The sequence below is a fragment of the Schistocerca nitens genome, chromosome 6 (assembly GCF_023898315.1).
Source record: "Schistocerca nitens isolate TAMUIC-IGC-003100 chromosome 6, iqSchNite1.1, whole genome shotgun sequence".
NCBI classification, from domain to species: domain Eukaryota; kingdom Metazoa; phylum Arthropoda; class Insecta; order Orthoptera; family Acrididae; genus Schistocerca; species Schistocerca nitens.
In genome coordinates, this window is record NC_064619.1 from 678670390 (window position 1) to 678697037 (window position 26648).

The 26648-nt window shown below is 46.1% G+C and overlaps 1 protein-coding gene across 1 annotated transcript in view; it reads left to right on the forward strand.

Annotated features, from left to right (window-relative positions):
- Window positions 1–26176, forward strand: part of LOC126262441 (UDP-glycosyltransferase UGT5-like) — a 175518-nt gene extending 149342 nt beyond the window's left edge. Inside the window, exon 7 of the mRNA XM_049959093.1 lies at window positions 25550–26176. Within this exon, the coding sequence (XP_049815050.1) occupies window positions 25550–25838 (289 nt within the window). The 3' untranslated portion in view covers window positions 25839–26176. The remainder of the gene's footprint in view (window positions 1–25549) is intronic.
- The last annotated feature ends 472 nt before the right edge of the window (window positions 26177–26648 follow it).

Genomic DNA, 26648 nt, shown 5'->3' on the forward strand with positions numbered 1-26648 from the left:
CATCTGAGGTCATCAGTCCCCTAGACTGCGTAGCAGCGAGGAGAGCTCCGCCTACCATCCTAAGGAGCCATAGGTCTGATGATGGTTTTGTAGAAAGAACCGAAACCGGTTACCTGTATCATTAAAACATACATGACGTGATCAAGACTGAACTTAGTCAAAATATAACAATTAATTGATCACTGCTTTCCAAAAATGTTTACCAAAATTGTATTAAACCTAACTAACCTAAGGACATCACACACATCCACGTCTGGCAGGATTCGAAACTGGGACCGTAGCAGCAGTGCGTTTCCGCTCCCGCCTAGAACCACTCGGGCACAACGGCCGGCATGAATTGAAACTGTGCAGAAGTGTTATATCCTACACAGTGACTTGGTGAAATATAGGTATGAATCGACAAATTTAAAAGAATTCGCCGCTCTTGTGATCTTATTTACCACTTTGTCAGTTACATCAGACAGTTACAGTTTGACACAGATCCTTCTGTTCAACTGCTCATGTTGTAGAGTCAGTCCGAAACCTGGTTTGGCGCTGCTATCCACACTAGTTTAGCCTGTGCAAGCCTCCTCATCTCTAAACAACTACAGGAACCTACGTCCACATGAAGGTGCTTTACTCTTCCACCTACCCCACTGCATTTCCTTGATTTCTCAGGATATCACAATTCCCTGGTTTCTTAGGATATGTCCTATCAAGGAACCCCTTCTTTTAGTCAAATTGTGCCACAGATTTCTTTTTTCTCCATTTCTCTTCAGCATATGCTCATTATTTATTCGATCTAACCATCTCATCTTCAGCGTTCTTCCGTGCAACAACATTTCAAAAATCCCTGTTTATCCTTCTATGAACTTCTGCTAATCCACGTTCCATTTCCGTAGAAGGCTACACTCCAGCCAGATTCCTTCAGAAAAGATTTTCTGGCACCTAAATTTACATTCCATGTTAACGAATTTCTTATTTGAGAAACGATTTTTTTGCTATTCCCATTATGTATTTTATGAAAGCTCATCTGCTACTTCTAGCGTCTTATTTCCTGATCTAGTTCCTTCCTTTTACATTTATTCTTGCTTAAAGTTACGAGGCTTCATAAACTGCAGACTGAAAAACAGTTGGAGGGAGCATAGCTTTATTTACATGAATATATTTTAATTTTCAGTTTTCATTTAGTATCGTTAGAGAATGAAAGCTTCGACGGTTTTGAAGACTAAGATCACACCTCTGATTTACAGAAAAGATCTGTAGTTGATTTAAGGGGAGAATGCGCATTAATTTTATTTTTTCACCCGATTGTTGAACGATATAGCTAGAGACGCTCTCCCGCCAAAAAAGCAAAAGTTGGTGAGCGTAAGGAAGGGCTGAAGGGGAGCCAGGATGCTGAATACTTGCAAATGTTACACAGTAGGCGTTAGACTGATGCAGCCTATAGTGTTACAAGCGCTCTTCCACCCTCAACCGCCAGTGTCTCAATAATCTACTACGAAACGCACGTAACGTCTGCTTTCAGCCCTTCATTTATTACGGCTCAGCACTAAATTGATGTCTGATGTCTAACGGAACCACCGTTTCATAATCCCATGACATTCTTTTTTCCCGTTTGTAGTTCGGTTTCAAAAGCGCTCCGTGCGTCTGTCGCAGTACCATGCAGAAAGATCCTATGCAGCTACAGACCCGAATGCAGAGGCTGGATTTTCAGCTTTACGAGGTAGGATGGAAACTTGCCTCCGTCTACGAAACTCGTAATGAAGGTATAATAAATGTAAAAGAAGTATTCAAAAAACTGCCTTATCTAACGATAAAACATTATAATCAAAACAAGAAACGTTTGAAACACTGTGGAAGTGTTACAGTGTACTTAACTTTCTCTGTGAATTCTGAACAATGACTTGAGAAGAAATCGCACTACTGGCCATTAAAATTGCTACACCACGAAGATGACGTGCTACAGACGCGAAATTTAACCGACAGGAAGAAGATGCTGTGATATGCAGATAATTAACTTTTCAGAGCATTCACACAAGGTTGCCGCCGTTGGCGACACCTACAATGTGTTGACATGAGGAAAGTTTCCAACCGATTTCTCATACACAAACAGCAGTTGACCAGCGTTGCCTGGTGAAACGTTGTTGTGATGCCTCGTGTAAGGAGGAGAAATGCGTACCAACACGTTTCCGACTTTGATAAAGGTCGGATTGTAGCCTATCGCGATTGCGGTTTATCGTATCGCGACATTGCTGCTCGCGCTGGTCGAGATCCAATGACTGTTAGCAGAATATGGAATCGGTGGGTTCAGGAGGGTAATACGGAACGCCGTGCTGGATCCCAACGGCCTCGTATCACTGGCAGTCGAGATGACAGGCATCTTATCCACATGGCTGTAACGGATCGTGCAGCCACGTCTCGATCCCTGAGTCAACAGATGGGGATGTTTGCAAGACAACCATCTGCACGAACAGTTCGACGACGTTTGCAGCAGCATGGACTATCAGCTCGGAGACCGTGGCTGCGGTTACCCTTGACGCTGCATCACAGACAGGCGCGTCTGCGATGGTGTACTCAGCGACGAACCTGGGTGCATAAATGGCAAAACGTCATTTTTTCGGATGAATCCAGGTTTTCTGTTTACAGCAACCTGATGGTCACATCCATGTTTGGTGACATCGCGGTGAACGCACATTGGAAGTGTGTATTCGTCATCGCCATACTGGTGTATCACCTGGCGTGATGGTATGGGGTGCCATTGGTTACACGTCTCGGTCACCTCTTGTTCGCACTGACGGCACTTTGAACAGTGGACGTTACATTTCAGATGTGTTACGACCAGTGGCTCTACCCTTCATTCGATCGCTGCGAAACCCTACATTTCAGCAGGATAATGCACGACCGCATGTTGCAGCTCCTGTACGGGCCTTTCTGGATACAGAAAATGTTCGACTGCTGCCCTGGCCAGTACATTACCATTGAAATAGTTTTCTCGCAGTTGTATCATTTGTACTGAGCATTATTCGTATTCTAGAGGAGCATTCACTTCCTCATACTTTTTAGCTCAAATGCGACATGTAGTACCTGGATGTAGTGCAGTTCGAATGGTTGTAGTTAACTGCTTATTATCACACACAAATGTTAGAATGAAAGTTGTACTTCTCGATTACTGTTCTTGTAATATGACATTTAAATCTGGCTCAGCTATTATCTGAGGACCCAGAAACTAATGTATCAGTAGACTCAGATCGAGACTGAATACTTCAGTCGCGACACGATGAGGAACACTGTAAACTACATAATATATGAAATTATGAACACTATTATTTCCATAAGAAGAATCTTTGAACTGAATACTTTAAATCTTCTCTTAATAATCGTACTTTGATGAAACTTTAACTAACCTGTAAGGAAAACTATGGAGTATTTAGAAACTCTTACTCACTAAATAATTATGTACTTTACTGCTTCACAAAATTTATTAACTTTTGTTAAGAAAGGTAATTTCTTTTCAATTCAATAAAATACGAGACTCGGAAATATCGACTAAGGATAAAATATGTGTCCTCAACACAAAGTTTGCAGAACAGAGACTTATTATTGAAAAATAAACCACATAACTGGTCCATGCAATTTTACAGTACTCAACTGGTAATTTGAGTGGTGGCAATGTCGATCTCCCGTACTATTCAAAAAAAGATGGCGAAAATATCCATGGCTGTTGCTGTGTAACTAGCACTGAAAATTCTCTTCTTAGCGTCGGAGTTTCGTAGTACAGAGTCAGCCAAAGTATGCCGTGATTAATAAGCCAAATTGCGTCCACATCCGAGATTGTATTATACACACGTCAAATAAGTTGTACATCACTCAGGTTCCCAGAACTCCTGAAGATAGATGATGTTGTTATTGTATCACAGACACAGTCCCTTTGACTGTTCAGATATGTCACTAAACCCATCCAAAGATGTAAACAACCATGCATGAGCAGCGCCTATTAGACGGGGGGGGGTCCGACAGCCGATCAGCTTCAGTCATTCCACCAGGAACGAGGTACAAGACTCGTTTTGTCTGTAATTCATGCTTAGACGGTCAATACCGCGGTTCGATCGCGTCCCCATTGGTACTTTGTGGAAGTAAGGTCTCTCAACAAGCGAAGTGTCCAGGCGTCTCGGAGTGAACCAAAGCGATGTTGTTCGGATATGGAGGAGATATAGAGCGACAAGAACTGTCGACGACATGCCTCGCTCAGGCCGCCCAAGGGCTACTGCTGCAGTGGATGGTCGCTATCTACCCATTATGGCTCGGAGGAACCCTGACAGCAAAGCCACCATGTTGAATAATGCTTTTCGTGCAGCCACAGGACGTCGCGTTACGACTCAAACTGTGCGCAGTAGGCTGCATGATGCGCAACTTCACTCGCGACGTCCATGGCGAGGTCCATCTTTGCAACCACGACACCATGCAGCGTAACAACATGTCGAATGGACCGCTCAGGATTGGCATCACGTTCTCTTTACCAATGAGTGTCGCATATGCCTTCAAGCAGACAATCGTCGGAGACGAGATACTGGCAGAAGTAAAGCTGTGAGTACCGGGCGTGAGTCGTGCTTCGGTAGCTCAGTTGGTAGAGCACTTGCCCGCGAAAGGCAAAGGTCCCGAGTCCGAGTCTCGGTCGGGCACACAGTTTTAATCTGCCAGGAAGTTTCATATCAGCGCACACTCCGCTGCAGAGTGAAAATCTCATTCTGGAAACATCCCCCAGGCTGTGGCTAAGCCATGTCTCCGCTATATCCTTTCTTTCAGGAGTGCTAGTTCTGCAAGGTTCGCAGGAGAGCTTCTGTAAAGTTTGGAAGGTAGGAGACGAGATACTGGCAGAAGTAAAGCTGTGAGTACCGGGCGTGAGTCGTGCATCGGTAGCTCAGTTGGTAGAGCACTTGCCCGCGAAAGGCAAAGGTCTCGAGTTCGAGTCTCGGTCGGGCACACAGTTTTAATCTGCCAGGAAGTTTCATATCAGCGCACACTCCGCTGCAGAGTGAAAATCTCATTCTGGAATCGTCGGAGACGTGTTTGGAGGCAACCAGATCAGGCTGAACGCCTTAGACACACTGTCCAGCGAGTGCAGCAAGGTGGACGTTCCCTGCTGTTTTGGGGTGGCCGACGTACGCCACTGGTGGTCGTGGAAGGAGTCGTAACGGCTGTACGATACGTGAATGCCATCCTCCGACCGAAAGTGCAACCATATCGGCAGCATATTGGCGAGGCATTCGTCTGCATGGACGACAATTGGCGCCCCCATTGTGCTCATCTTATGAATGACTTCATTCAGGATAACGGCTTCGCTCGACTAGAAGTGCTGTTTATGGACGACGTGACCCACCAACCACTGTGAGGGATCTACGCTGAATCGATGTTGAGGAGTGGGACAACCTGGACCAACAGTGCCTTTATGAACTTGTGGATAGTATGCCACGACGAGTACAGACATGCATTAATGCTACTGGGTATTAGAGGTAGCGGTTTGTACAACAATCTGGACCACCACGTCTGAAGGTCTCGTTGTATGGTAGTACAACACGCAATGTGTGCTTTTTATGAACAATAAAAAGGGCGGGAATGATGTTTATGTTGTTCTCTGTTCCAATTTTCTGTACAGCTTCGGGAACTCTCGGAACCGACGCGCTGCAAAACGTTCTTTGATGTGTGTATAATCTTGATGCTCTCCATGCCTCGTTCAGTTCACGAGATGCGAACACTACGCCTATTAGCCGAGGTCTGCCTCATGCCACTAAGAAGCTTTACAGTTCGTTCACCAGATTCACCTTTCCCATTCCCTCGAAGCCAGTTTCGTTGCAGAGGGGCTTCCGTCCAAGTTTTACGTAGTTACAAATATACATGCCCTATGCACGAACCATTACTAGAAGTACTTTTGAAATTATGAGTACGTCGATAGATTAATTAAAATTACATAAATTATCATAAACAATGCATAAAAAATTTACATGGATGTTACATCCAAGAGCATAGTTTCAAAGAAGCTACAGTAAGTGGAACGAGACAAAGAAGTTAGATAAGAAAAGCCGTGCGGGATTAGCCGAGCGGTCTAGGGCGCTGCAGTCATGGGCTGTGCAGCTGGTCCCGGCGGAGGTTCGAGTCCTCCCTCGGGCGTGGGTGTGTTTGTCCTTAGGATAATTTAGGTTAAGTAGTGTGTAAGGTTAGGGACTGATGACCTTAGCAGTTAAGTCCCATAAGATTTCACACACATTTGAACATTTTTAGGTAAGAAAATTATAGGTAATATCGATATTAGTGTTACGCACTGACTGGCAAACGTCATGGGAAGGCAGTGGATGTGACGTCCAGTCATCAACTACTGAAATTAAACCGCTGCAGCTGTCTCCGTACAGTCCTGCCAGAAATAGCATCCTGACGTCCCACATCCAAACCGGAGACGACGGGACAGACATCAGACCGCCATCCTCCTCGCATGGCTTCTTCGAAGGCGAGGTGGCGTCTGTTCGTTAAACACTTGTGGTCGCCGTTTGCGGCGATTTACGCGAGCGGATGCATTTTCACTGTGATGCTGAAGGCGCTGTTGACATCGGATTTGTTGTGCATTCTCCGATATGCTACGACTGTCATTCAACGTTCAAAGTCACTTAACACGTTCATTACATAGCTATTATAACAGACTGCCATACACCGCATCTAGGAGCAACATTCGGGCGTCATTCATGCCACATATTAAAATTGGACAGCCCTTCCCGTGACTTTTGGCAACTGTATTTATGACTGGGACCGGCAAGTAATGTCGTTTCTGCGCATGACGATAATCGTTTATCAGCTCATTGTGCACTTCAACGTCGTGCCAAAGACATTATATGGTTAAAGTGATTTGTTTACTCGTAAGTATATTCATGTTCAGAAAAATAACCAGAAAACCTTGAACGACTAGAGATAGGACGTTCATATTCACATGCCATGTGCATTAGTATGTTTTGCAGAAATGATTGGTATTTGTACCATGTCGGACAGCGGAACCAAGGTCAATATCGATATCGCGGCACAACACCACGTACCGGTAAAAGAAGTCTGCGCCTCTCGTTGTCGCTATACACCGAAGGTAATGGATCAGAGCGTGATGCCTCACAGATGTATGTGCGAACCGTACCGTCAAATCAGTGAGTTTGAAAGCGAGCGCATTGTTGGCATGAGAGAATGTGATGCATGCATTCGGCAAATTGCTGCTCGTATGGGACGAAGTGTTTCGGCATGCAGCGGATGTACGCGGAATGGTTCACGGAGGGCCGTAGAACACGACGAGATGGATCAGGTCGTACCAACCAGACTATCCCCCGAAAAGATCGACACCTCATCCGAATGGCACTGCAGGACAGATATGCGTTCTCCTCGGCTTTGGCACAACAGTGGAACAGTGTGACACATCGTACACTATCAGCGGTAACAATCCGCCGCTGTTGATTACGGCATGGGTTACGTGCGCGTCGCCCACTTCTCCGCCTACCTTTTGACAAATGTGCAGAAACATGCTAGACGGCAATGGCGTGTGGAACGACGTCACTGGGGACAGAAATGGTATCAGATAATGTTTTCGGACGAATCCGGGTTCTGTTTGTTTGAAAATGATGGCTGCATTTTGGTTGGCCGCAGACAGGGGGAGCGGCATCACAGTTACTTTATTCGCACAAGACATATAGCGCCAGTGCAAGACCATATGGTGTGGGTTGCTACTGGATCCAGCCACAAACCACAGCTGGTACGTGCCGAGGGCACTGCGACCATTGTGACCTACGTGAATGACATCCTGCGCCCTGTAACCATACACTTTCTGCACAAGAGCCCAGACGCCATTATCCAGCAAGACAATACACGACCACATGTTGCTGCACGAACACATCGACATCTACATCTACATGGATACTCTGCAAATCACATTTGAGTGCCTGGCAGAGGGTTCATCGAACCACCTTCACAATTCTCTATTATTCCTGTAGTGGACTGACAAGGCAGCCAGTCCACCGTGAAGTAGCCGAAAGGGCACGCGTCAACTCACGCCGTCTGGCGTTAAGTCTGGAACAGGATTCGTAATGAATGTGATAAAGAAAAGAACGTAGCTACTAGAACACTTAACTTTTATATTGTCCTTTGGTATACAGCATTCTGGATGATACAAGTGAGACTCTATCTTGAGGCACATGCAATGGTACAAATGGCGCCTTGCTAGGTCGTAGCCATTAACTTAGCTGAAGGCTATTCTGTCTCTCGGCAAATGAGAGAAAGGCTTCGTCAGTGTAGTCGCTAGCAACGTCGTCGTACAACTGGGGCGAGTGCTAGTACGTCTCTCGAGACCTGCCGTGTGGTGGCGCTCGGTCTGCGATCACTGCCAGTGGCGACACGCGGGTCCGACATGTACTAATGGACCGCGGCCGATTTAAGCTACCACCTAGCAAGTGTGGTGTCTGGCGGTGACACCACAATTCCAATCTCGTATAGCGCGCGGAAAGAATGAACACCTGTATCTTTTCCGTACGAGCTCTGATTTCCCTTATTTTATCGTGATGATCGTTCCTCCCTATGTAGGTCAGTGTCAACAAAATATTTTCGCATTCGGTGATTGGAATTTCGTGAGAAGATTCCGTCGCAACGTAAAACGCCTTTCTTTTAACGATTTCCAATTTCGTCAGAAGATTCCGTCGCAACGAAAAACGCCTTTCTTTTAACGATTTCCAGCCCAAAACCTGTATCATTTCTGTGATACTCTGTCCCCTGTATCTAGATAATACAAAACGTGCTGCCTTTCTTTGAACTTTTTCGATGTACTCCGTCAGTCCTACCTGCTAAGGATCCCACACCGCGCAGCAGTATTCTAAAAGATAACGGACAGGCGTAGTGTATGCAGTCTCCTTAGTAGGTCTGTTACATTTTCTAAGTGTCCTGCCAATAAAACGCAGTCTTTGGTTACCCTTCCCCACAACATTTTCTGTGTGTTCTTTCCAATTTTAGTTGTTCGTAATTGATTAGACTGATTTATCGTGTAACCGAAGTTTAACGAGTTCCTTTTAGCACTCATGTGGATGACCTCACACTTTTCACTATTCAGGGTCAACTGCCACTTTTCGCACCATTCACATAGTTTTTCTAAATCGTTGTTTTGCCGTTTGTTTGATCGTCTGATGACTTTATTAGTCTATAAACGACAGCGTCATCTGCGAACAACCGAAGACGGCTGCGCAGATTGTCTCCCAAATCGTTTATATACACTCCTGGAAATGGAAAAAAGAACACATTGACACCGGTGTGTCAGACCCACCATACTTGCTCCGGACACTGCGACAGGGCTGTACAAACAATGATCACACGCATGGCACAGCGGACACACCAGGAACCGCGGTGTTGGCCGTCGAATGGCGCTAGCTGCGCAGCATTTGTGCACCGCCGCCGTCAGTGTCAGCCAGTTTGCCGTGGCACACGGAGCTCCATCGCAGTCTTTAACACTGGTAGCATGCCGCGACAGCGTGGACGTGAACCGTATGTGCAGTTGACGGACTTTGAGCGAGGGCGTATGGTGGGCATGCGGGAGGCCGGGTGGACGTACCGCCGAATTGCTCAACACGTGGGGCGTGAGGTCTCCACAGTACATCGATGTTGTCGCCAGTGGTCGGCGGAAGGTGCACGTGCCCGTCGACCTGGGACCGGACCGCAGCGACGCACGGATGCACGCCAAGACCGTAGGATCCTACGCAGTGCCGTAGGGGACCGCACCGCCACTTCCCAGCAAATTAGGGACACTGTTGCTCCTGGGGTATCGGCGAGGACCATTCGCAACCGTCTCCATGAAGCTGGGCTACGGTCCCGCACACCGTTACGCCGTCTTCCGCTCACGCCCCAACATCGTGCAGCCCGCCTCCAGTGGTGTCGCGACAGGCGTGAATGGAGGGACGAATGGAGACGTGTCGTCTTCAGCGATGAGAGTCGCTTCTGCCTTGGTGCCAATGATGGTCGTATGCGTGTTTGGCGCCGTGAAGGTGAGCGCCACAATCAGGACTGCATACGACCGAGGCACACAGGGCCAACACCCGGCATCATGGTGTGGGGAGCGATCTCCTACACTGGCCGTACACCACTGGTGATCGTCGAGGGGACACTGAATAGTGCACGGTACATCCAAACCGTCATCGAACCCATCGTTCTACCATTCCTAGACCGGCAAGGGAACTTGCTGTTCCAACAGGACAATGCACGTCCGCATGTATCCCGTGCCACCCAACGTGCTCTAGAAGGTGTAAGTCAACTACCCTGGCCAGCAAGATCTCCGGATCTGTCCCCCATTGAGCATGTTTGGGACTGGATGAAGCGTCGTCTGACGCGGTCTGCACGTCCAGCACGAACGCTGGTCCAACTGAGGCGCCAGGTGGAAATGGCATGGCAAGCCGTTCCACAGGACTACATCCAGCATCTCTACGATCGTCTCCATGGGAGAATAGCAGCCTGCATTGCTGCGAAAGGTGGATATACACTGTACTAGTGCCGACATTGTGCATGCTCTGTTGCCTGTGTCTATGTGCCTGTGGTTCTGTCAGTGTGATCATGTGATGTATCTGACCCCAGGAATGTGTCAATAAAGTTTCCCCTTCCTGGGACAATGAATTCACGGTGTTCTTATTTAAATTTCCGGGAGTGTAGATAAGGAACAGCAGAGGGCCTATAACACTACCTTGGGGAACGCCAAAAACACTTTTAATCGATGACTTTCCGTCATTTACTACGAACTGGAACCTCTCTGAGAGGAAATCACAAATCCGGTCACATAACTGAGACGATATTCCATAAGCACGCAATTTCAATACAAGCCGCTTGTGTGGTACAGTGTAAAAAGCGTTCCGGAAATCCAGAAATACGGAATCGATCTGAAATCCCTTGTCAATAGCACTCAACACTTCATGTGAATAAAGAGCTAGCTGTGTTTCACAGGAACGATGTTTCCTAAACCCATGTTGACTGTGTGTTAATAGACAGTTTTCTTCGAGGTAATTCATAATGTGCGAATACAATATATGTTTTAAAATCCTGCTACATATCGACGTTAACGACATGGTCCTGTAATTTAGTGGATTACTCATACTACCTTTCTTGAATATTGGTGTGACGTGTGCAACTTTCCAGTCTTTGGGTACCGATCTTTCATCGATCGAACGGTTGTATATGATTGGTAAGTATGGAGCTAATGCATCAGCATAAAAGGAACCTAATTGGTATACAGTCTGGACAAGAAGACTTGCTTTTATTAAGTGATTTAAGTTGCTTCAGTACTCTGAGGATATTTACTTCTACGTAACTCATGTTGGCAGCTGTTCTTGATTCGTATTCTGGAATATTTACTTCGTCTTCTTTTGTGAAGGCATTTCGGAAGACTGTGTTTAGTAACTCTTGCTTTGGCAGCACTGTCTTCGATAGTATCTCCATTGGTATCGCGCAGAGAAGGCATTGATTGCTTCTTGCCGCTAACATACTTTACATACGACCAGAATCTCTTTGGATTTTCTGACAGGTTTCGAGACAACGTTTCGTTGTGGAAACTGTTATAGGCATCTCGCATTGAAGTCCGCGCTAAATTTCGAGCTTCTGTAAAAGATCGCCAATCTTGGAGATTTTGCGTCTGTTTAAATTTGGCATGTTTGTTTCGTTGTTTCTGCAGCAGTGTTCTAACCCGTTCTGTGTACCAAGGAGGATCAGCTCCGTCGTTTGTTAATTTATTTGGTATAAATTTCTCAATTGCTGCCGATAGTATACCTTTGAATTTAAGCCACATCTGGTCTACACTTATATTAATAATTTGGAACGTGTGGAGATTGTCTCTCAGGTAGGCGTCAAGTGAATTTTTATCTGCTTTTGAAACTTCCTGGCAGATGAAAATTGTGTGCCGGATCGAGATTCGGACTCGGGACTTTGCCTTTCGCGGGCAAGTGCTCTACCAATGAGCTACCCAAGCACGCCTCACGCCCCGTCTTCACAGCTTTACTTCTGCCAGTACCTCGTCTCCTACCTTCCAAACTTAACAGAAGCTCTCCTGCGAACATTGCAGAACTAGCACTCCCGAAAGAAAGGATATTGCGGAGACATGGCTTAGCCACAGCCTGGCGGATGTTTCCAGAATGAGATTTTCACTCTGCAGTGGAGAGCTTCTGTAAAGTACAACGCTAACAGATATGACCCTCAATCGTTTCCTTCCATCGCTACACCATGGGAGGAACATAGTGCGACAGAAAGAAGAGAGCCATATTCGCCTCGGTTGGAATGGACAGGGACTCCTTTCTACCTATGAAGCCTCAGTCTGTTGCTGGACATCTTGAGGATAAGTTTGGGGAAGTGACAGCACTGTCCAAGATGAGGAGCATTGCAGTCTTGTTTCAGACAGCAACCCCAGCCAAATCCCAGGCGTCACTCGCTTGTGACTGGCTGGGTGATATTACTGTTTCCGTTGCTCCCCATAAAAGCCTCAACATGGTTCAGTGGATTATTTTCCATGGGGACCTCCTCACGAGCTCCGTGACAATCTAGAACGGCAGGGTGTTCATTTTATCAGGCGCGTTTACGGGAGACCCAAAGACAACAGGGTTGCTACTGGTGTTTTCACCTACTCCCAAGGTCTACACTAATGCCACAGTAGTACTCGCCAGTGGCTAAAGGAGCCAAAAGCTGCTGTACGAAGAGCTTCATGGGCTTCCTCCATGCCAGAAGTCCTCCCAGCAAGCCCCTAAAGAAAAGTGAGAGGGCAAGCAAACAAAGAAGTCTGCTAAGAAAAATGACCCTCTGGTGGCCCCAACACCACCTCTCCCTACCAATTCTGCACCTGCGAATGAGGTGGAGATCTCAGCATCGCCTGAGGATCTGGATCTCACTGATGCCTCATCCGCAATAGGAATGTATACAAATACTCAGTCGGTAGCAGCAGGTGACCCTGAGGCGTAACCTGCCTCCATGCATGCTTCATGCCTTCCCAGCCTCATGATAACGTCATCCACCAGTGGAACTGCTGCAGTTTTCTCCACCACCTGGCTGAGCTATAGCAGCTGTTAAGCTTTACACCTGCTTTCTGCATTGCCCTCCGGGTAACCTGGTTCCCGGCAGTGCGGACCCCTGTCCTTTGCGACTATAGGGGATGTTACAAGAACTGTAGCCACTATAATAGAGTGTTAGGTGGACTTTGTGTCTATGTCCTGAACTCAGTATGCAGTGAACCTGTGTCCCTTGAAACCCCTCTTGAAGCTGTGGCTGTCAGGATAAGGACGACTCAGGAAATAACTGTCTGCAATGTACACTCCTGGAAATTGAAATAAGAACACCGTGAATTCATTGTCCCAGGAAGGGGAAACTTTATTGACACATTCCTGGGGTCAGATACATCACATGATCACACTGACAGAACCACAGGCACATAGACACAGGCAACAGAGCATGCACAATGTCGGCACTAGTACAGTGTATATCCACCTTTCGCAGCAATGCAGGCTGCTATTCTCCCAGATCGTAGAGATGCTGGATGTAGTCCTGTGGAACGGCTTGCCATGCCATTTCCACCTGGCGCCTCAGTTGGACCAGCGTTCGTGCTGGACGTGCAGACCGCGTGAGACGACGCTTCATCCGGTCCCAAACATGCTCAATGGGGGACAGATCCGGAGATCTTGCTGGCCAGGGTAGTTGACTTATACCTTCTAGAGCACGTTGGGTGGCACGGGATACATGCGGACGTGCATTGTCCTGTTGGAACAGCAAGTTCCCTTGCCGGTCTAGGAATGGTAGAACGATGGGTTCGATGACGGTTTGGATGTACCGTGCACTATTCAGTGTCCCCTCGACGATCACCAGTGGTGTACGGCCAGTGTAGGAGATCGCTCCCCACACCATGATGCCGGGTGTTGGCCCTGTGTGCCTCGGTCGTATGCAGTCCTGATTGTGGCGCTCACCTGCACGGCGCCAAACACGCATACGACCATCATTGGCACCAAGGCAGAAGCGACTCTCATCGCTGAAGACGACACGTCTCCATTCGTCCCTCCATTCACGCCTGTCGCGACACCACTGGAGGCGGGCTGCACGATGTTGGGGCGTGAGCGGAAGACGGCCTAACGGTGTGCGGGACCGTAGCCCAGCTTCATGGAGACGGTTGCGAATGGTCCTCGCCGATACCCCAGGAGCAACAGTGTCCCTAATTTGCTGGGAAGTGGCGGTGTGGTCCCCTACGGCACTGCGTAGGATCCTACGGTCTTGGCGTGCATCCGTGCATCGCTGCGGTCCGGTCCCAGGTCGACGGGCACGTGCACCTTCCGCCGACCACTGGCGACAACATCGATGTACCGTGGAGACGTCACGCCCCACGTGTTGAGCAATTCGGCGGTACGTCCACCTGGCCTCCCGCATGCCCACTATACGCCCTCGCTCAAAGTCCGTCAACTGCACATACGGTTCACGTCCACGCTGTCGCGGCATGCTACCAGTGTTAAAGACTGCGATGGAGCTCCGTATGCCACGGCAAACTGGCTGACACTGACGGCGGCGGTGCACAAATGCTGCGCAGCTAGCGCCATTCGACGGCCAACACCGCGGTTCCTGGTGTGTCCACTGTGCCGTGCGTGTGATCATTGCTTGTACAGCCCTCTCGCAGTGTCCGGACCAAGTATGGTGGGTCTGACACACCGGTGTCAATGTGTTCTTTTTTCCATTTTCAGGAGTGTATATCTTCCTCCAGTATCCCTGAATGCATTGGCTGCACTGGTTCATCAATTCCCTAAACCTTTCCTATTTTTGTGAGATTTTAATGCCCATACACCTTGTAGGGTGGCACTGTGCTTATTGGCCGAGGTAGAGATGTCGAAACTTTCCTGGATCAACTCGACCTCTGCCTCTTAAATACTGGGGCCCCCACACGTTTCAGTGTGGCTCATGGCACTTACTCAGCCAATGATTTATCCCTCTGCAGGCCAGAACTTCTCCCATCTGTCCACTGAAAAGCCCACGATGACTTGTGTGGTAGTGACCACATTCCCATCTTCCTGTCACTCCCCCAGTGCTATTCCCCTGGACGTTTACCACGATAGGCTTTAAACAAGGCAGACTGGGACACTTTCATTTCTGCTGTCACCGTTGAATCTCCCCGACATGGCACCATCGATGTGGTAGTTGAGCAGGTCACTAGAACGATCGTCTCTGTGGCGGAAAGCGCGATCCCTTGTTTTTTAGGGCGCCCCTGGCTAAAGTCAGTACCTTGGTGGTCGCCGGAAATCTCTGAGGCCATTAAAGAGCGTCGGCGAGCTCTACAGCGACATAAGCGGCACCCTTCCCTAGAGCACCCAATTGCTTTTAAAGGGTTCCATGCCACAGTCGCCAGCTTATAAAAGGAAACAGGACTGCTGTGAGAGGTACGTCTCGACCATTGGATGCCATACGTCACCTTCCCAGGTCTGTACGAAGAGCGGACGTGTTTGTGGGCACCAGACCCCGACAGGTGTTACTGGCATTAACATCAATGACGTGTTATCTACCGACGCAAACGCAATTGCCGAGCACTTTGCTGAGCACTATGCTCGAGCCTTCACGTCAGGGAATTATTCCCCAGCATTTCGCACTCTCAAACAACGGATGCAAAGGAAAGTCCTCTCTTTCACTGAACGCCACAGCGAACCCTATAATGCTCTATTTACAGAGTGGGAGCTTCTCAGCATCCTTACACATTGTCCCAACACAGCTCCTGAGCCAGATCGGATCCACAGTCAGATGATCAAACATCTCTCATCCGGCTGCAAGCTACATTTCCTCGTCGTCTGCAACCGAATCTGGTGCAATGGTGTCTTTCCGTCGCAGTGGCTGGAGAGAACCATGATTCCAGAGCTCAAACCCGGTAAAAACCCGCTTGATGTGGATAGCTATCGGCCCATCAGCCGCACCAACGTTCTTTGTAAGCTGTTAGGACGCATAGTAAGTCGGTGGTTGTGTTGGGTCCTGGAGTCACGTGGCCTACTGGCTCCATGCCAGGGCGGTTCCTGTCAGGGTCGCTCTGCCATTGATAACTTAGTTTCCCTCAAATCTGCCATCCGACCAGCCTTTTCCAGATGCCAGCACCTGGTTGCCATCTTTTTTGATTTACGAAAAGCTTACGACACGACCTGGCGGCATCATATCCTTGCCAAATTATATGAGTGGGGTCTCTGGGCCCGCTCCCGATTTTTATCCAAAATTTCCTGTCACTCCATACTTTCTGTGTCAAAGTTTGTGCCCCCCCCATAGTTCCCCCCATACCCAGGAGAATGGGATCCCGCAAGGTTCTTTATTGAGTGTATCTCTATTTTTAGTGGCCATTAACGGTCTAGCAGCAGCTGTCGGGCTGTCGGTCTCACACGACTTCTGCGTTTCGTACTGCTCCTCCAGTACAGGTGTTGCCAAGCGGCGCCTACAGGGCGCCATCCACAAGGCGCAGTCATGGGCTCTAGCCCGCGGCTTCCAGTTTTCAGCCACGAAGTCGTGTGTCACGCACTTCCGTCGGCATCTTACCTTTCATCCGGAACCAGAACTTTGACTTAATGACGATCCACTCACGGCAGTGGAGACATATCGATTCTTAGGACTGGTTTTCGATGCCCGATGGGCTTGGCTTCCTCACCTTCGTCACCTGAAGTGGAAGTCCTGGCCGCACCTCAATGGCCTCTGCTGCCTGAGCAACACCAATTGGGGTTCAGATCGCTCTACGCTGCTGCAGCTCTACAGAGCCCTTGTTCAATCCCGCCTTGACTGTGGGAGTCTGGTTTATGGTTCGGCGGCGCCCTGCGCGTTGCGTTTACTCGACCCAGTACACCACTGTGGCGTTCGATTGGCAACAGGAGCTTTAAGAACGAGTCCGTTATCCAGCGTCCTGGTGGAGGTGGGAGTCCCTCCATTGAAGGATAGGCGTGCACAACTGCTCGTCAGTTACGCTGCACACATTCGTAGTTCTCCTGAGCATCCGAATTACGATTGCGGTTCACGTCCAATCTCTTCTGTATCTGATCTGTATCCTGAGCTGTTCACCATTATAGATTAAAATGGTCCACCCTCTATACTAGGGCAGAAGGGCCAATGACTTATTTGAAAAGTTTCCTCATTTTTTTACGTTTGAAATTCGTAGCTGACCGTTCCATTGGAGAAAAATGAGTAATGTTTCTGTCTTTTTCAAGAACAAAGAACATGAAACCGATCCATCGCCTGTGGATCTTGGAACCTGCATGCTTGCTAGAATCGGCTGTGATTGTAGTAGAAATCATGTGTTTACTGTTCTCGTCGTCGTCGTTGTTGTTGTTGTTGTTGTCTTCACTGCAAACACTGGATTACTGTAGGTCTCTACATTACTCTTCTCTATGCATGTCCCTTCATCTCTAGCTGTCTCTTGCGAGAATTTTTACCCCTACTCTTCTCTCCATCATAAATTAACTACCACGTGATGCTTCTGGGTATGCACTGTCAACCTATCCGTTCTTTTAGCCACATTTCGCTCCAAATCGATTCAGTATCTCCTCATTAGAGATCCAATCTACCAATCCAATATTCAGCATTCTACAGAAATACAACATTCCAAAACCTATTGTCTTCTTGCCTGTACAATATACCGTCCACGTTTCTTTTCACGTAAGGCAACATTCGAATGAAATACATAGCGGAAAAGAATTAGGGGAACATGAGTTTTGGCACCTGACATGCTTTACTGAACAGAGACTGAAGACTGGGTATGTTACCAAATTATACCTTTATCAAGTACACAAAGAAACATCATTGTGTCATCGATCGTTTAAATAAAAAGAAATGAAACGTCCGACAGGTGTTGAAATCAGAGTGGAAACAATCATTCATTCCGTCAGCCTGGGTACTTTTCATTGGATTTTGAGAGCTTCAATAACGCGTATGCCCTCTGCAAGCGTTTATCACTGCCTGATAGCTACGTGGCATGCTGCGTATAATTCTACAGAGGTACCCTATAGTATCCGTTTCCATTCTTCAATGAGAGCCTGTGAGAGTTCTTGCAGAACCGAAGATGGAACAACACGACCACGAACGCTTCTGTCAAGCATGTCCTACACATGCGCAACGTTATTTAGGTCGGGACTTACTGCCGGCTACTCCATTACTCCAATGTCCAGGCTTTGTAAGACATCTCAGCTAATCGTATGCAGCATCCACCATATAGTTCAACATCATCGGTTCGATGTACTGCCTGGAGGTAAGGCGACCATGGGCAACGACAACGACGTGTGCCTGTCAACACTGAGGCCTCCCCACAACATCACAGAACCTTGGAAATCTGTCGATTTCCTGGGCAACATTTGGGTGGTACCGCTCAAATGGTTCAAATGGCTCTGAGCACTATGGGACTCAACTGCTGTGGTCATAAGTCCCCTAGAACTTAGAACTACTTAAACCTAACTAACCTAAGGACAGCACACAACACCCAGCCATCACGAGGCAGAGAAAATCCCTGACCCCGCCGGGAATCGAACCCGGGAACCCGGGCGTGGGAAGCGAGAACGCTACCGCACGACCACGAGATGCGGGCTGGTACCGCTCATCACGGGTTTCCGCACACGAACACGGCCATCACCTTACGTCAGAGGATATTTGGACTCATATGTGAATAGCACGTTTCGCCAGTGACGAAACTGCCAGTTGACATGGGAACGGCAGAACTGAAGGCGAGCTGCAAGATGTTGTGTCAAGTGGGGTACCCGAACAGGACGTCTGGGCTGGTTCAAATGGCTCTGAGAACTATGCGAATTAACTTCTGAGGTCATCAGTCGCCTAGAACTTAGAACTAATTAAACCTAACTAACCTAAGGACATCACACACATCCATGCCCGAGGTAGGATTCGAACCTGCGACCGTAGCGGTCGCTCGGCTCTAGACTGTAGCGCCTAGAACCGCACGGCCAGTCCGGCCGGCTGGGCTGGTTCGTATGGCCCTTTCTTGTAATGTGATCCTTACAGTGTGATCGGAGACAGCGCCTCTAGCGGCCCTTCTGCAGTGCTCTGGCGGTGTCTCTGCGACCCCGCAAGGCTTAATTGGCCGAATCTCGGTCTTCACGAGTAGTCGTAATTCGTCGTCGACCTTGTCCAACACCCATTCTGTACTGATTTGTCTCCCTGTAGCGTGACGACAGGTGGAGAGACACTGACACTTGCAAGAACGCAACGGAATGTCCATCCTTTCTGGATCACACAGACTGCCCTTGCAACTTGCATTTGATTAAGATTACATTGCATGCGACTGGTTGCATACAACGTCCTCAAATGACAACTGCCGTCTGTGTACCTCACTAGAGAACACTGGGACATCGGTACTCACTTCCTTGTGACAGGTCGTCTGTCTCAGGTAGTGCATGACACAGCCAATAAATGGCTACTGGCAAATGACGTTAATTGTTTCATACATTGAAAGCGAAGGTCTCAAGCCATGCGAGAAGACCACAAGTACTGCCTGTCTCAAAATAGATTTAACGTACAGGACGTTGGTTCATATGCTAATTCTTTTGAACAGTGAACTTCCAGGAAAACACTTACGAACAATTTGATTTATATTACATGTGAATATATTTACTTTCCGCAGGAAAGATTTTGTTGCTCATGCCAGTCTACATTTTATATCCTTCTGCCACCGTCAGTTATTTTTCTGCCCAAATAGTAAAACTGTCTACTACATAAAGCTTTTCATTACCTAATCTAATTATTTCTACATCACCTGACGTAATTCAACTGCACTCTTGTTTCTGTTTTTTTGAAATTGTACGTTCTGACCTCTTTGCGACAGAATGTATTCCGTTCAACATAGCTTCCACATCATTAGCTACCTCTAACGGAATTACAATGTCACTGTCATTTCTTCTCATGGCGATTTAATCCTTTTCTTTAATCCCTACCATCTAACATTCGTTAAAGACACTTCTCTGCAGAGTAGGGGATTTCAGGTCTTTCGTCAGGGCAAGAAGAGCAGATGTTGCATGCAAAGAGCGCCCTACCTCAAAGCAAAGTGCTCGCTCCTGTACTTCTAAATAGTTACATGAGTGATGAGCCCATCTATGCTGATGATACAGAAGTGGCTGCTCAAGGGAAGACATTCGAAGAGGTGGAAGAAAAATTGCCTTCATCATTGGATGCTCTTGGCCTTTACTGTGAGGGAAATCATCGAAGATATTGTGTGCATTTCACTTACAGAACAGAGAAGACCGGTACGAATTGGACGTCACATGGCATGGCGAACGACTCCAATATCTGTCTGTCTGGATGTTACTCTTGAAGACATGTTGTTGTTGTTGTGGTCTTCAGTCCTGAGACTGGTTTGATGCAGCTCTCCATGCTACTCCATCCTGTGCAAGCTTCTTCATCTCCCAGTACCTACTGCAAGCTACATCCTTCTGAATCTGCTTAGTGTATTCATCTCTTGGTCTCCCTCTACGATTTTTACCCTCCACGCTGCCCTCCAATGCTAAATTTGTGATCCCTTGATGCCTCAAAACATGTCCTACCAACCGATCCCTTCTTCTAGTCAAGTTGTGCCACAAACTTCTCTTCTCCCCAATCCTATTCAATACCTCCTCATTAGTTACGTGATCTACCCACCTTATCTTCAGCATTCTTCTGTAGCACCACATTTCGAAAGCTTCTATTCTCTTCTTGTCCAAACTAGTTATCGTCCATGTTTCACTTCCATACATGGCTACACTCCATACAAATACTTTCAGAAACGACTTCCTGACACTTAAATCTATACTCGATGTTAACAAATTTCTCTTCTTCAGAAACGATTTCCTTGCCATTGCCAGTCTACATTTTATATCCTCTCTACTTCGACCATCATCAGTTATTTTACTCCTAAATAGCAAAACTCCTTTACTACTTTAAGTGTCTCATTTCCTAATCTAATCCCCTCAGCATCACCCGATTTAATCTGACTACATTCCGTTATCCTCGTTTTGCTTTTGTTGATGTTCATCTTATATCCTCCTTTCAAGACACTGTCCATTCCGTTCAACTGCTCTTCCAAGTCCTTTGCTGTCTCTGACAGAATTACAATGTCATCGGCGAACCTCAAAGTTTTTACTTCTTTTCCATGAATTTTAATACCTACTCCGAATTTTTCTTTTGTTTCCTTTACTGCTTGCTCAATATACAGATTGAATAACATCGGGGAGGGCTACAACCCTGTCTCACTCCTTTCCCAACCACTGCTTCCCTTTCATGCCCCTCGACTCTTATAACTGCCGTCTGGTTTCTCCACAAATTGTAAATAGCCTTTCGCTCCCTGTATTTTACCCCTGCCACCTTCAGAATTTGAAAGAGAGTATTCCAGTTAACGTTGTCAAAAGCTTTCTCTAAGTCTACAAATGCTAGAAACGTAGGTTTGCCTTTTCTTAATCTTTCTTCTAAGATAAGTCGTAAGGTTAGTATTGCCTCACGTGTTCCAACATTTCTACGGAATCCAAACTGATCTTCCCCGAGGTCCGCTTCTACCAGTTTTTCCATTCGTCTGTAAAGAATTCGCGTTAGTATTTTGCAGCTGTGACTTATTAAACTGATAGTTCGGTAATTTTCACATCTGTCAACACCTGCTTTCTTTGGTATTGGAATTATTATATTCTTCTTGAAGTCTGTGGGTATTTCGCCTGTCTCATACATCTTGCTCACCAGATGGTAGAGTTTTGTCATGACTGGCTCTCCCAAGGCCATCAGTGTCTTTCAAAAACATTGCCACAACACCAGGATGAAGATCAGTTCAAGGAACAATATTTTGAGAAATCTTACAAGCAAGGTCCTGGGAAGCTAGTCGTCACGTCCTGAGAACTTCTGCTCTTGCTTTGTGTGACAGCTGCAAAATACACCTAACCTGGGTCGAGTGCAGCTGCTCACACCAAGCAGCTTGACACCACAGTCAGTAACGAGACTGTCTGTACCCTGTCAGACTGTGCGAGGGACATATCATAAATAACGAACACAATTTTTTTTCTTACATGTGTATTTTTTTCTGGGTCTCTTTACAGTCCTTCAGTATAGTCTCCCTGCTTCTCTATGACTGAATCTCCAAGTCTCAGAAGCTTTATTATTCCATCCAGGACACCACTGCTGTTCATCGGTCGAATAGTTCGGGTTACGGTAGTAGAACGCTCTTCCAGAGAAAGATAACGACGTCCACGCGTAGGTTTATTCAACTTCGGCAGCAAGTCGAAATCTGATGGACTTACGTCCGGGATGTAGGGAGGATCCGGCAACACTTCCCAGCCGCATTCGCGCAGTTTTGGGGCTACAACATTGCCGATACGCGGACAAGCATTGTGATGACGAATGAGTGGCCCAGCCTCGACTAAATGACGCTGGGTTTTGTGCATTTTTCTGCACAGGTTTTTCATGAAGTTACTACGATGATAAACTACTGTGACACATGGGACTCGATCTCTCGTGGTGATTCCTTGGTGATCATAAGCAAAAATCATCATTTGCTTGAGCTTTCATAAGGCGCGTCGGAATGTTTTTGGGCGTGGAGAATCTTAAGCTCTCCACTCATTGGACAGTGATTTCAACTCCGGTTCAAAGTCTCCAGTCCACGTTTCATTCGACCCAAGAATCCTTGACCTTCACTATTAAATCGTTGTTAAACAAGGTTGCAATGTGCAGGCGTTTCTGCCTCTCTTCAGCAGTCAAACAGTGTAGGACCCATCTCGCAGAAATTTTTCTCTTCTTGAAATCATTTGTCAGAATAAGGAATACTTATGTAGGGAGATTCCCTGTTTCTTCAGAGAGTTCATTACAAGTCATACTGCGCTGTTCTTCAAGAGCACCTGTCACAAGTTTCACACTTCGTTCACCTACTGATGTTTTTGACCTTGCGATTCTAGGATTATCGTCTATGCTCATACGACTTCCACGAAAACGATTAACCCAGCATGAAACTGTACTACTGTCCCATGTGAAACTTCACTTAACGCACTGTGGATTTCCATCGGGTTTTTGCCGCGTAAAGGTACGATCTTGATGTACGACATCTGGTCTTCAACAGTAACAGTATCCGAGACCACTGCAGCGTTCATTTCCACCTCTCGCCAGTTTTATGTTGGAGTAGACAGCGGAAAAACTAAAACACGTGCCTTTCCTCAAGCTCCCAACTACATCTGAAGTAATTTTCATTGTTGTTGCATCAAACAAACCACAGTAATATCAACATGTGCATTATTTATAAAATGTCCCTCGTATGAAGCCAATTTCGGTCCACAAACTTTTCCTGATTGTTGGAATAGTTCTCCCCGCTAACGAAAAGCTTTTCTGCTGATGCAGAGAGAGTGACGGAAATCAAAGACCCCGTCCTGTACTTCATGATTATCAAGCTGCAGTCTGTCAGCTCAAAATCTGGAGAGCTTCATCGCTAGGACCCAACGACTGGAGGGAACACTAAAGTCTAACGACGTCACGGGATGGAAGAGTAACCTGCCACCGGATATCCCTGCAAAGGAAGAGCTAGCTGCAGGGCGCGATCACCCCACTCTGTTTGAAGATCACTCACTCATCTTTGTGTGGCCGTCTCCCATTGCAAGATCAGCAGCCTTCCGACTGATGGAGACGTGCCCTATGAGCGTGGAACTACACAAGATTCGAGCCACTTGCTCATATGACTCTACTGGAACAACCTTGCAGAACGTGGGACTTGGTCGAAGCAAATAACAAGTCCGTCAGAGGTATAGCATTGTGGAAATGCTGCGTGAACACCGTAATGTGTGAATGAATTCCTTTACCAAATTTCTCCTTAGTTTCCTTCACTGCTAGGTCGATGTTCAGAGTGAATAACACTGGGAGGAGTAGATCGGCTAGTAAGTTAGTTAATGTTCCTAGATAATTTGAACTTTTTTTTTTATCAAATTGCTGTTGACCAGAGTCAGTTTACAGCAACTGTACTTTTAGTGGATGGCTACATGCTGCCATTACAAATTCGTAAATTGCACCCTGACCTAAATTTAACAATGATGAACAGATTATTTTTACGGTGTATACACTTCAAACTAATGTTTTTTTTAATTTAACAGACTCCCAGTTATTTATAATAAAAAATCGTCTATGGAAAAGGAGGAGTTGTCAAGCAGAAATGATTTTAGATTATATTTAAAACTCGCGTTTCTATCTGTTAGATATTTTATGTAACGGGAAAATGATCAGAACTTTTTTGATGCACACTGAACTCCTTTCTGAGACACTGACAGCTTTAATAATGAGTAATAACGGTTATTTTTTATTCTAGCATCGTAGATGAGGACATCACTATTTTTCTTAAATTGTGACAGATTATTTCTGACGAATTTCATAAGTGAATGTACCTATTGTGAAGGAGCTATTAAAATTTCTAACTCCTTCAAGAGATACCTGAAAGATAGCTGTGAGCAAACAGCACATATTATTCTTACTGCTAGTTTCTCTGCAATCAGCACTTCCTTTCTAAAGCATGAGTTTCCCCAAAAAATTATCCCACTGTTTAGAAATATATGAGTTATGTTATGTGGCTGACACGTTTGTTTCTAAGACGAAAAATTATGTGAGGAATAGAAGTAGCAGAACTGAATTGTTTAAGCAGATCAGTAGTATGTTTCTTCCACTTCAAGTTTTCATCAGTATGAAGATACAAAAATTTGGTACATTTTACCCTGTTTCCTTTCTTCCGTTTATGTGCTACATCTGTTGGTATGGCTTGTACAGAACTGTATATAGTATATTTTCTCAAAATTAAGGGAGACTCCTTTTTCAAGGGATCTCTCAATACACCATTAACAATCTCTTCTGTTTTGTTTCATTCTGATTGGTTTTATTGTGACGCTAGTATCGTCTGTAAAAAGACCAGTTGTGCTTCATGACCATTAAGAGGAAGGTCATTCACATAGGAGTGGACCCAAAAGTGAACCCTGTGGGACTTCTTTCATGATTGATCTCCAGTAACTAAAATTTTCTCTGTTTCCAACATTGTTTGAATTATTCAGGACAAAGTTTTGCTTTCTTTTCGTTAAGTATTAATCAAAACTGATGTTTGTAAAGCCAACAATTCCACAGAACATAAGATTTTAAATTGAATAGCATTATTTATACAGTCAATCGCCTTGGACAGATGAAAAAAATTGTAGGCATTTTTTGTTGTTTAAGGATTCTAATATTTGATGAGTAAATGTATAAATAACGTTTTCAGCCGACCAGCCCTTCTGAGATCAAAATGTCATGTACTAAGTGAATAGTTTCTACTTATCTGTTTCTCTCGAGTATATTACTTTTGCTGCTATTTTGGAAAAAGGTCAGACATACCGTCTCATTCCTTTTCTTATTATTGCATCCCTTTTAAGCCTGTCGACTCATAGTTGTAAGAGGGAAAGTGATCAAATATTACCGAAGTACTGGCAAGAATGCGGCAGGTGGTTGACGAAAGATGGTATTGGCACTGTTTTCTGAAGTGACGGTAATATACGACGTACGATGTCGATGGATACCTCACACTGTATGGATGTTTTCTTTTTAGGTATCGTGAGCGCGCCAAACAAGTGTCCCAGTTGTTCCGGGACCGACCTCGACCTCCGATGGAAGAGGCGATCTACTGGGTGGAGTACGTCATCAGGCACCGGGGAGCGCCTCACCTGAGGTCTGCGGCGCTCGACCTGGCCTGGTACCAGTACCTGCTGCTAGACGTCGCTGCCTTCGTAGTGGCGGCGGTCGTCTTCTCTGTGGCGCTGCTCTTCTTTGGTGTACGGGCGCTGCTGAGGTGCTGCACGCCGAGAAGGGTCCCAGCTAACAAAAAGAAGACCAAATGACTTTGCGAACAGCTGCGCAATTTGTAACAAATGTGTGAAGCCAAGGTGGTCTACTCTGCAAGTCACATCTGATAAAGGGACATAATTAAGGAGAACATAACTACTGTACACTGAAAAGCAAGCATCTTTGGATGGCGTCTTTGTACATTCTGGCAGCCTCAAATAACATAATTCTATTTTGACCAATTTTTGCACTCATTATCAGTGGAATGTTTGGCGCTTCATACATATGCGACTATCAAACCACAGCATCGACATTAACTAGGAGACTGAACCGTGAATTTACCTTCAAAACCTTTTCTTAATAATTTACTTTATTTACTAGCGATTCATCAAGAACATTAACACATTTAATCACACTATGTGAGCGTTTAAGTAGTTGCCGGTGGGTAACTGATGAAAACAAATTAGATTTCTTTCAACAAATGTAACATTTTATTCCTAAAAGCCTTTTTTTAAAAAAAAGATATTTAAAATTATAATCAGAAAGCACCCTATAAATATCAAGTTACAATTTATTCAGAGGCAGAAAGAACAAATTTTTGACAGTATGAGCTTTCGGGGTGAGAACCTTGCCGCACCCTTTTGACACGGTCGTAGTCACGACTGCTCACAACAACCTCTGAAAGACTACACTGGTGCAAATCTGCAACACACCAGATCACTTTAAACTAAAAATTTTAACAACTCACACAAGCAAATAAACTATGCACCCCGTAGGAGGGATGGAAATGGTACAAAACACTAAAATTAAAAGATTAACTTGCCACCGAAGGTGCAACTTTATTATTTTTTTTTTAAAAAAGGTCT